General features: G+C 44.8%; 1 protein-coding gene across 2 annotated transcripts in view; it reads right to left on the reverse strand.

Annotated features, from left to right (window-relative positions):
* The window catches only part of LOC144169481 (substance-K receptor-like), a 340,849-nt gene that overhangs the window by 20,519 nt on the left and 308,065 nt on the right, over positions 1-12,265 (reverse strand). For both annotated transcript variants that reach the window (XM_077698669.1, XM_077698676.1), the window contains exons 4-5: positions 3,109-3,366; positions 483-593 (exon numbers count right to left, since the gene is read on the reverse strand). In XM_077698669.1, coding sequence (XP_077554795.1) covers positions 483-593; positions 3,109-3,366 — 369 coding nt within the window. The remainder of the gene's footprint in view (positions 1-482; positions 594-3,108; positions 3,367-12,265) is intronic.

Genomic DNA, 12,265 nt, shown 5'->3' on the forward strand with positions numbered 1-12,265 from the left:
TTTTGCCCTTTCGGTATATGAATTTATGTTCATTACAAATATAACAGATGTTACCATACAAATACACTTTCCTATTCCCTAAATTTTTACCCTGGCGCACTGCATTAAAACGGGAAAATGCTATTTTATTTTGTTGTTCACATGCCTGTTTTATTCTTGTAATATTTAACAAGACATGGCTTTTGGTGATACCGTTTTCTATCGATCAGTTAGTGCTCTCCTTAACTCCTCTCTGTAACAACTTCACCAAATGAGCGAATAAAGGTGTCGCAGTGAAGACTAAAAAAGAAGCAATAAGAAATTTATTGATTGATCGATCGATTGATTGATTGATTGATTGATTGATTGATTGATTGATTGATTGATTGATTGATTGATTGATTGATTGATTGATTGATTGATTGATTGATTGCCTATGTAAACCTATTTGCATTCGCCATTGTTCTAAATTCCGTAAGACGGCCTGTTTGAGTAACACTGACCGGTTGGTTATGGGCTCCGTTGTCCCTAAACTGGGAAAACAGGACGATGACCTGGAAGGGCATCCAGCACAGGACGAACACAAGTAGCACCACGCAAACCAGCTTCACAACCTGTAATGAGGCAACGGCAGCTTTCGTCAATTTCGCAGAGGTGGTAAAGCAATCCGGCACTCTCTCTTGCGCGCACGCGGCCCCGCTATGACGGCGCAATGTTTTAAATGCGAATGCATTTCTTAGTCGAGCAATGTCAGGCGCCGTGCGGCGTCCACGCGCCCGCAGGTGTTATCTCTCCGCTCTCACCCCCTCTCCCATAGCAACAGCTGCGAGCGCGCGTGCTCCTCCTCTCCCCTAGCAACCGGAGCAGGTGGTGCGGGCGGATCAGCGGCGAGTGAGTGGAGAGGAGGAGCGCGCTCGGGCGTGTGAGGGCGCTCGCATCGCGGGAGCTCGCCGGAGCTCCCGCGTGTGTGGGAGAGTGTAGGCGAGGGTAGGCGCGGTGCTTCGGTGCTTCTCCTCTCGACGCTCGCCTCACTCTCCCAAGCCCGCATGCTTCTCAAAGACCCTTTGACTGTGCACTTTACCGACCACAAGGCAGTGATCGTGGCCGTCAAGTACAACGACAACACAAACAGGTGTTAAATAAATGGTTACGCTACAAATCACCGTCTCCTCATTAATTATAAATTCCGCGCACTCTCGCGAAAATAAATGCATTCACGATTCCCTTCGGGGAGGTGGGGTGAATTTTTTTCTCTGTTTGAAGCCGATTGGACCGGAAGCGCATGTGTTTTTTTTTTGCACAATCAGTCACTATAGCGAAGAGGCTCAGCATTATATTCTATGATAAGAGGCAAGTGACTAGGGAATTCAGCGTGAACACAGGAATGTCAATTTGAACGCTGGAATTTTGCAATTATGTAAGATTGACTCGAGGCTTCCTTTCAGAAATTAAATGTACGTTGTGCTCTAGGAACATGCCAGGATTTCAATGTTATCTGAACTCTATTAACCACAATTACCAGCATTCGGCGTTCAGGTTCGTGTCATCTTCATGTTCAAGTGCAACCCAGAGATAGGCAGGGGCACCGACATGCGGATGCTGACTATTCCAATTTCAAGTGTACATCTCATACTTTTGAAAAGACGAAAACGCACGAATATCACCTGCAGGCAACCCCTTTATTCTAGTGAGCTTGAGCATGAAGCAATTCCGTTCGCTCTACTCTAAAGCGTTTTTTTTTTTTTTTTTTTGCCGAGTGACTTAACGGGAATATATACGCTGTGCGCAAAACAAATTTCAGTGCATAAAAACGATCGTTCTTTTAGTTTCGATAATTTAAAACAGACTGTAATTTTTTTTACAGTTATAAAAGAAGCATTTGTCGGTACGATGTGTATTCTATAGCTCCAAAAGTTAGGGACGCCAATTAAAATCGACTTACAATGCTTTCCCTCCATCACAGGTACCCTACACAGTCACAGAAAAGCAAATGAGATATAGTGAAAGTAAGGGGAGCCTGCGTTTTTGAAAACCACGATTTCAATGTAGGCATTTTTGGCTTCACAAAGCCGTTGCAGTTATTTAAACAGACTGCACCTGTGGCTTTACCTTTTTATTTCAATTCCTAGGAGTTCAAGAAAGCAAAAGCGTCCGGACTTTCTCGACTCTTGTCATTGCACTTGGCATTGGCAGGTTATCAATACGGGCCACGCCTTCAACATAGACACAAAACACGCTGTACAACTTCTTTTTTTTTTCTGGTTGCTGGTGTAATTCACACTTCGAAGTAGCTATTCAAAGTGAGAAAAGGTAACCGCGAGTAATACCAAATTTTTGTTAGGACAGCCAAGGAAGTTAACTTCAAAACTACGAAAATTAACTCCAAACCAATGCGCTATTTTAAAGATGCGTCAGCGGCCTGCGGCTCCAAGCATCATGTTAACATGGTTCGGCAGTTTCTGTACTTTTGGGAACGGAGCTTTTGAGCAGCACATTTTTATTGTGTTTTCTAACGTGGGATTTAGGGCAATGGTAACGCCATATCAAGAGTCGTTACCGTGAGATACCCCGCGACTGCGCAACACACTTTCCCCAAAGGTGGACCGGATTTCGCCGGTGGTGGATTAGGAGGCACGCAGCCGCTTCCAGCTGTTGCTAAGTGTGCTAAAGGGGCACGCTGTTGTACACGCCGTGACTCTTCAAACTCCCTAAGCTGTTGTTCATAGCTCGGGCAGAAATAATAACTCCGCCTACCTATTCCGTCTGTATGCAACTGAATGAGCACTCGTAATGCGTCCAATGGCGCAAATTCGACTAATAGAGAGACCGAACATGCCATTTTACTAGACATTTTGATCAACCTAGCACACAGAGCAGCCATATTGTTACTTTGAAAGCTTTCACGAATCTTAGCCGTTCGGGATTCTTTACGCATGCCGTCACATTCCTAGCCTACGGCTGGTTGAAATTACGCTGGCTGTTGACTGAGCATAATATCTGGAAGCAGTTGGTAGCCGTGGTTCCTTCAAAAACCACTGATAAAGCGGCCGGTAGCTGCGGGATTGCACCACTGCAGCCTCAATTTGGCAACCGAGGGGAATCAGAGCCGAGGGGGGACGGGGCACCGACCTTCCTCTTGGCCCTGGAGTGAAGCAGCGCGTTGTTGGCGTTGGCCTCTCCCGGGTGGCGGTCCCTCCAGAGCGCGTGCAGGATGAGCGCGTAGGCCGAGCTCATCACCAGCACGGGCACGAAGAAGAGCGCCACCGTGACGGCCGTGTAGTAGAGCTGCTTGAAAGGTGACCGGGCCACGCACGCCTCCTCCACCGGGTCCCACTCGATGCGCTGGGGCCAGCTCTCGCCGCAGTACGTCAGCTCCACGTCGCTCCACTAGAAGAGAGCGATTGCCCGAGGAGGTTGGAAACCTTGACGTACAAGTTTGATACTTTGTTGGAACGCCACACTTGTGCAGTACACGTTTGCGGAGGCCCATGCTAGACTACCGATCTGAGCCTAGCCGAAAAGTTTTTTTGCCGGATTCGAGCACGGAGTGAACTCGAAATTGGCCCGCTCAACCTGGGCTTGCCCGCCTCATCGTAGACGAGGCTTGGGCTCTTGCTAGGATCGACTGAAAGAGGCGCTAACAACTCACTTCGCTGCGTGGCGTTGCTTAGGGGAAAGAAAGGAACAGCAAAAACAGAAATGCAGAGAGAGAGAGAGAGAGAGAGAGAGAGAGAGAGAGAGAGAGAGAGAGAGAGAGTAAAGAATAAGACTTCAAAGAAAGAGAGTAAAGAATAAGACTACAAAGAAAGGTATAAAAAGAAATAGAATAAAATTAACGAATAAAATAACAGCATTTTAAGCTATAAAAACCGCATCACACGCAAACGCAAAGCGGTCCGCACAAAAAAATATATATGCAGCAAAGCTGCTCGCGCAGTACTTTGAAAACAAAGCAGCACTTTCGCTCGCCTTCCGGTTAAGTGCCCGCGCAGGCTAAAAAACCAGAACAGTCAGTTAAGTGAACAAACGGTGATGCAACCCACGAAGACTGAAAGAGAGCGTGCACCTCTCAGTAGTAATGCTGCTGCAATCCCATTAGGATACACGCCCTGGCTAGGCGCCCCTTTTGAGCGTAGTAACCCGGATGAATGTTTGCCATTTGAGATTAGAAACGCTGAAAATAGAGCGCGTAATAAAGTGCTGACTCAATTATGGCGCACAAAAGTGGCATGGTAATTGTTTGCAACATTTATTCCCGTTGGTACTATTTCCTCAGGGAAATCAGGACGCAAATGCGTGTTTGCTGGTGCCAAGGCTGAACACAGTAGCATTTAGAAAAAACAATTTCCTTGTTAACTGTGCGCATTTAATTTGTTATTTAACTTGACGTGTTCTTCGCATGTGGGCCGAGCATTTGCATTAAAGTAATTTTCCCCTTGGAGGACAATAGAATTTTATTTTTTTAAGGAATGGAAAATAAATCGGCATTATAAAGGTTCACTGCAAAGACCACTCTGACATGACAAAAGGTAAGTCTAGACGAGGGATGAAGGGATGGCATAGCTTCCCTTTCAAGCGACTGCTCTTACCCGCCGCGGTGACTCAGTGGCTAAGGCGTTGTGCTGCTTAGCACGAGGTGGCGGGTTCGATTCCCGGCCGCGGCGGCCGCTTTTCTGATGGAGGCGAAAAGCAAAAGCGCCCGTGTGCACGAGATTTCGGCGCACGATAAAGATCCCCAGGTGGTCAAAATTAATCCGGAGTCCTCCACTACGGAGCGCCTCATGTCCTGCGTTGCGTCGGCGCGCTAATCCCTACAATCAACAAGCGGCCGCTCTTAAATGGCGGTCCGTACACGCGTGCATGGCCCAAGGGGCGACTTGTTATTTCGGGATAAAACGTTGAGCGTTTCAATTATGTTGTAAATTACGGCAGCACGGGCCCAAGCCAGTTCATGCAATAAGCCGAGTCCGGTGCACATCCGGCGACAAAAGCCAGAGCTCGGGTTACGCAGGTGCTCGTGCTTTCGTAAGCCTGGGGTCGTGCAGTGTGCCACGCCATAACACTTTTTCTTCGCCTTTACGACATGCAGGTGCTTCGAAAAAGCACTTACGCGATTGCAGATTTCACTCTCGCGTATGCTAAGCGACAGACCAAAGCCCATCGTCGAGAGCCGTGTTTAGTTCCTATGGAAGATAGTAATGCTCCTTTAAGTTCTCTGTTCTGGGCTCGAAATCTCTCAAGCATTTAAAGCCTCCATACTTTGCACACTACCTGATGCCAGCAAGATCCACATTTAATTGGGTATAACGCTACTTTGTTGGGTATACGATTTGGGGGTATACGCCCTAGAAAAGTCAAAACAAGTTCTGTGCTCTAAAAAAGCCGTTTAGAAAGCGCGGCAGCGCTAAAAAAGGCGTAAATTTAAAAAGACTCTGCAGCAGTTCTGATAAAGGCCTTCACTCTTTCCTTTGCGTCTGTAAACACTGCGAAAGCTATAGTTATCGCCAGCACGGACCGGAGCTGTGTGATTTGCTCGTCGCAGGAGATCTGCCTTTCATTTCTGCTTTGCTGTTGTGGCCTTCGTTTTAAAGCTTGTATCGAAAGCGTTCATTGTTGCAACTGAAGGAAAGCTGACCAATAGCTGCTACACCGCAGTAATGACGTAATTCCCGCGGTCGAAGAACCCCATGACCGGGAAGGAGATAAAAATCTTTTGAGCAAATTTCTAATTTATAAGATGAGCATAGAGCAGTGATTTTTGGCTGAGGTACTTTGCGACCCCCTTGTCTGAGTGCTGGATGTGTTGGTTGACTACGCTCTGCAAGCATCAAGGATTTCGAAAAAAAATTGAAAAAAGTGTTGCAGGGGTCCTGCAAAGGACTGATTTTTTGGGCAACTGCTGCCTAAAAATAGCCGTACGCAAAACCAAGTTAAGGACTACAGAACAACATGAACAAGAACAACGACTCAGTCCTTGGACGGCTAGCTGCCGGGCTAGCTACAAACGTCTGACTGTGACTCCGCGGTATGCGACGAGTCGTATTGTGTTTGTGGTGGCTTCGCACAAAAGCTACTATAACCCAGCGCTCTGCGAAAAGCGTAGAGATTATGTGAGAAGAATTGTCAGGGAAACAATTTGAAATAGAGGAACACGCTTGGTAGAAAACAAACAAACAAACATGACAGTGGCCCACCCCCAATTTGAGTCAAAGAGAGTGCATAGAACGGTACAATCGGCATGATTTTCTTGCCCTGAAAAAATAATAAAGAGGGAATTGATCATGAACAAACCACACTGCTCTAACCCGACCTGGCGAATCAATTTTCATGAGCCCTCTAAAGTGCGTGCGAAAAGGTCTATGAACTTGGTGTCATGTCTGTTCTATTGTTCGAGTCTGTTCCAATGTTCGAAAGGTTAGCAAATTTGCACTGGTGTCAGTGCCTTGTTGACGAATGCAGTATCGTATTTGGTAATTTATTTATTTAAGGTTACCCTCAAGGCCCAGGTAGGGTGTTGCAGAGGGTAGTGGAACAGCTACAGATACGCGATGGAATAATAATCAGACAAGGTAAACCAGTGTACAAAGCAAAATAAAGAAGTAGCAACAAAATGAAGATAAAGGGTACAAGGCACTATCCCAGTGGGCAGGTAACCCGCGGGCTCAGTTTTTGTTTTTGTATTTTAATTGGTTTTCTCTTATTAAAGCAAGCAGAAAAAATGCTAGTGCCATGCCACGCACGAAGCAAGCCGTCCAGGCACATGAAACAACGTCGCTGGAACGTCGCTGGAATTCCTACCTTACCTAGACGTTGGAGTGAGAGGAGACGCATTTCTCCTCGTTTTCAATGAGCGGAAGAACTTTTCGCGGGAAAACAATAAACTATCCGGTAAAAGGGGAGTCTTATCTGTGGCAAGCAGTTGCGTCCACGACGGGAGCTGCAAGGGTTGCTTCAGGTCGTCGTGGAAATAAATGAAGGTGAAGACTCGAGACTTGAACGGGTCGCTATGTACGCTGGCAACGTTAGGCGAGGAAAGAGTACTGAACGGAATAGCTTGGTTCGCAAGGTTTGGAGAGTAACTAAAGGCAAGGTGTAAAATGTGCTAAAAATAAAAAAAAAAGAGATGGAGAGGCGTAGAAGGCAACCGAATAAAAACGCATTTTCTAAAGGAAGGCAGTTATGTTGCACTCGGAAAGGTAGTAAAATTATTCTCAGAATGTCTGAGGAAATAAAAGGTACCACCGGCCTGGAAAATTCCAACCTATTTCTAATTCACCGGAAGGGTTATGTAAAGAGCATAAAAATTATTACAGACCCATCAGCCTACTTTCTGTTGTACACAAGCTGTTTGCCAAGATCATACCTCGGCAAAGTTGGCGCGGCTCACTCAAACTCACCCACAATTTTTTGTCGGATCACCACTCACTCAAACTCAGACTCAATGCTGAGCAGCACATCTGCGCTCACTCAAACTCAAACTCACATTGAGCGCAAAACTAAAAACTCACTCGGACTCAAAACTAAAATGTACTCAAACTCAAAATGTACTCAAACTGAAAATGTACTCAAACTCAAAATGTACTCAAACTCAAAATGGACTCAAAACTCAAAATGTACTCAAACTCAAAATGTACTCACACTCAAAATGGACTCAAAACTCAACATGTACTCAAACTCAAAATGTACTCAAACTCAAAATGGACTCAAAACTCAAAATGGACTCAAAACTCAAAATGTACTCAGAACTCAAAATGGACTCAAAACTCAAAATGTACTCAAAACTCAAAATTCAAAATGACTCAAAACTCAACATGAACTCAAAACTCAAAATGGACTCAAAACTCAAAATGTACTCAAACTCAAGATGTACTCAGACCTCAAAATGTACTCAAACTCAAAATGGACTCAAAACTCAAAATGGACTCAAAACTCAAAATGTACTCAGAACTCAAAATGTACTCAAAATCAAAATGTACTCAAAACTCGAAATGTACTCAAATTGAAAATGTACTCAAACTCAAAATGGGCTGAGAACTCAAAATGAATTCACAACTCAAATGGCCTCACAACTCTCTCGTGCTAGGAATTTACTCGGGCTCAGATGGACTCTGATTTCATCAGCATTCAGTGTTTTAAAATTCACGCGTGGTAAAAATGTTACAGGTGCAAATTCGGTAGCTCAAACTCTTGCATTCGGCACGACATCACACCGTAGCTCCTGTGAGGTCGGAAAAAATTTTCGTTAAAGATTTAATGCAGCTATACTTGCTGCCCATGATGACTAACGCTGGTTGCAAGCAATTGTACGTATATATTGGATGCCAACACTTGATGTAGGCTCCGTGTTCGTGTTCATGACAGAGGCGGTCCAGACTGGATGGTGTGCTAGGTCCCTGGGCCGAAACAAGCAAGATTGGGCGAGGGGACGTGCGCTCACTGCTCCGTTCATTTACGTCGAAGCTGCTTAGGGTTACGGTTCCGTGCATTCTTGCTCTGCATCCCAAAAAACGCCTTGTGTCAAAGCGAACTGTCCCCGCGAATCTCTGAAGCGGGAAGCGTTCATGGATATGCCTTTGCTTTTTTAATGCGTAGCATTCTTTGCCGAGTACCCCCCTCCTCCAAACCCCGCCAGGATCGTGTAACGCCCTGCCTTTACACAAAAATGCGGATATCATGGAAGTTCAACCTGTAATCATTATAAAAGCGTAAATGTAGACAATTGATCAAACTAAATGTGAAAAAAAACTATGAAAAGAAATAATAAGAAAAAAAAATAAAAAATGGTGAACCGTGTAACACAGGAGTCATTGATGGTCTCAGATTGGGTTAAAATTCAGAGAGATAGAGAGATGTGGGCGCTAAAGAATGTGGTGTATCAAATTGAGGGTCTCGAGGAGGGAAATCACGTGGGACAAACAAAAAAGTACCTCGTTGTTTTCTGAGGCACTTCTATTAGTTTTTATTAGCATTTGCTATGTGGGATGAGCACTCGCAGCTCGGAAAAGCACCACGCTACCGTTCTAAGCAATTACCGCCACCGTACCCAGCTGTTAACTTCCAGCGTGCGTGCGTGCGTGTGTGCGTGCGTGCGTGTGTGCGTGCGTGTGTGTGTGTGTGTGTGTGTGTGTGTATGTGTGTGTGTGTGTGTTTGTTTGTGTGTGTGTGTGTGTGTGTGTGTGTGTGTGTGTGTGTGTGTGTGTGTGTGTGTGTGTGTGTGTGTGTGTGTGTGTGTGTGTGTGTGTGTGTGTGTGTGTGTGTGTGTGTGTGTGTGTGTTGCATCAGTCATCTGTTCTTTCATTGTGTTTCACATGTAGTCGTTGGAGAACGGCAGAGCCCGAGTTAATTCTTTTTCCTTTACATTGTAATCATGTGCTAGTTTTGATATCTTGCGCTGATTTCTTATTGTAATAAAATCAGTTCGAGGGCACACAAACTGCGCTTGAATATTTTTCTGAAGCGTTTTCGTTCTGTCACAATGTCTGTTTATGTCTTGGTGGCTCTGTTGCCTCTCTATCTCCTACACTCTAGCAAGGAGTTAATGTCTCACATGTAATTGGCCAATTCTGGATTCTGGCCAATTCTGGATTGGAGTGCACGTTGGTACACTGTGGGAAGGAAATTACGAATACGAAACGCGGCCGCCAGGCTTATTCATAAACAAATGTGAAATTCGACTTTCTGATAAGCTCTGATGCCGCCTGTTACCGATGGTCGTCCACAATTTACACGACACCATATGTGTCGAAGGATTTGCTTGTTTGTTGAGACACGGGAAAAAAGAGGAAGTAACGTCTGAATGGCAGTTATTAACAGAGAGTTTTTGAGTCTGGTGATTAAGGTTCGACAGCTTGAAATGGCTTTTGTTTTTACCCCATGCCATCCTGCCTCGACGATTCACCAATATGACGCCAATATTTTTATTAGAGGGGTTTTTTATTACTAGGAAGCAATGGACATCTCTGGACAAACCTTCGCATGTATATAGCACAACTGCCTTACGGGTTGGCAAGGAATTTTTGTTAAACCCGACACAGCACTTAAAGAAAGATACCTTTTGCTATATCGTCATAACTATAACCAGAAGGCATTTTTATATTTGCCCTACGTGATCCCCCTCGACGAGACCTTTAATTTGATACCCCACACACCCTAGCAGGATCAAATGGAATTCATACCAGTCAAACTAACCATGACTCTCATGACGGTAACCAGAACGCACTTTTTAAATGTCCGACGTGATTCCCCTAACTGAAACGTTCCATTTGACACCCCACATGCTTTAGCGGCCTCCCCTTGTATTTAACCCAATCTATGACTCATAATGACTATCTCATGATCAGAACCACGAACCCTTTTTTTATTTGTAACACGTGATTCCCCTCGTCAAGATCGTAAATTTGATGCCCCACACGCCCTAGCGGGGTCACTTCGAATTTTAACCCAATGTAAGACTCGCCATGACTATCTCGTGGTTATAACCAGGAAGCATTTTTGTATTTCTTCTACGTGATTCCGCTCATCAAGACCATTAATTTGATACCCATCACATCATAGCGTAATCAATTTGAATATTAAACCAATCAATGACTAACCATGACTATCTCATGATATAGCCAACCGCAATTTTGCCCCACGTGATTTCCCTCATCGGAACCTTCAATTTAAAGCCCCCCACACTCAGTTGCGTCATTAGGAATTTTAACCATATTTATGACCCACCTTGACTATGTTATTATAATAATCAGGAAGCACGTGATTACCCTCATCGAGACCTTTAATTTGATACGCCACACGCCCTATTGTCATGAACTTGAATTTTACTGAATCTATGACTAACCATGACTACGTCATGGTATAACCATAACGCATTTTTTTGCGAATGATTCCCCACATCGAGACCTTGAATTTCATTCCCCACATACCCCGCAGCGTCATTTTGAATTTTAACCCAATCTATGACTCATTATGACTGCCTGGCGACTACAATCAGGAAGCATTTTTTTTATTTACCCCGCATGATTCCGTTAATCGGGACGTTTCATTTGATACCTTGCATGCCTTAGCGTCATCAGTTTGACTTTTCACCCAATCTAATGCGGTGATTATTCTGTCTAAAAGGGGCGTTGCCCAGTAAATTCAGCTAATTCATTTGAAACAGCAGAAGGGACAGCCCCCGCCCCCTTTTACCCCTGGCTTTCACCTTTTCCTTTGTGACGCCTAGTATATCAAGCCGTTAACAGTAGCAGGCGAACAACCAGCAAGCAAGCGCCGCCGTGTGCTTTCCCACCACTCTTTCCCACCCTCTTAGTGGATCCATCAAGAGGAAAAGTTAAGACAACCCTTTTTTATGACCTCACCAGTCAATTATCACTCACGCGCCCAGCCGCGAAAACTTGGTATACAGCAAGTGCTTAGGGTCATGAAAATTCAACAAGAAACTAAAAAAAATCAGGCACCCCCTCCCTCCCAACCGACCATGCGGATCGCGAATGGTGCCGTACTCGCAGGTAACCTGAATTCCGAGCCCACAGCGACGCATGAAACTTAACAGCCAACCATAGCTGCCTGCTAGGCTATTCATATGTACTCAAACTCAAAATGGACTCAAAACTCATATGTACTAAGAACTCAAAACGGACTCAAACTCAAAATGTACTCAGAACTCAAAATGGACTCCGAATTCACTGGGTCTCAGGCGTACTCAAACTCAATTGGACTCGAACTCAGTCCGGCTCACTCGGCTCAAGCTCACTCAAACTCAAACTCACCATGCCACACTAGCCTCGCGCTCACTCAAACTCAAACTCACGCGTGAATTTGAGTCCAAATGAGTCTGAGTGAGTGGATTCATGAGTGAGTCCGCCGACCTCTGGCCAAGATATTAACCGTATAAGTAACACCCTATATTTCGAAATATCGAGGAAACACGCGATATTTAGGAAAGGCTACCCAAAAATGGCTCACATTTTTGTTATCAACCAGGTAACAGATAAATGCGTGGAGTATAATAAAGCATTTCACATGACCCTCATAGATTTCAAAAAATACAACCGCAGTGATGGAAGCATTGAGAACCTTTTGAGTAAGCGGCTTACACAAGGCTCTTGGGGGACTTAAACCAGAAATGTACGGGCAGGACAGCCTTTCAAAGAAAAGCCGGAAGTTCTTTATTAGAAAGGGAATCTTACAAGGAGACACCATCTCATCCGAATTATTAGCAGCAAATATAGAGAGTGTATTTAGAAAGCTTGGGTGGGAAAAATCAGCAATACGAGTAAATGAAGAA

The sequence above is a fragment of the Haemaphysalis longicornis genome, unplaced genomic scaffold (genome assembly GCF_048455015.1).
Source record: "Haemaphysalis longicornis isolate Haplotype H1 unplaced genomic scaffold, Haemaphysalis longicornis Haplotype H1 scaffold_1, whole genome shotgun sequence".
Taxonomy (NCBI): Eukaryota; Metazoa; Arthropoda; class Arachnida; order Ixodida; family Ixodidae; genus Haemaphysalis; species Haemaphysalis longicornis.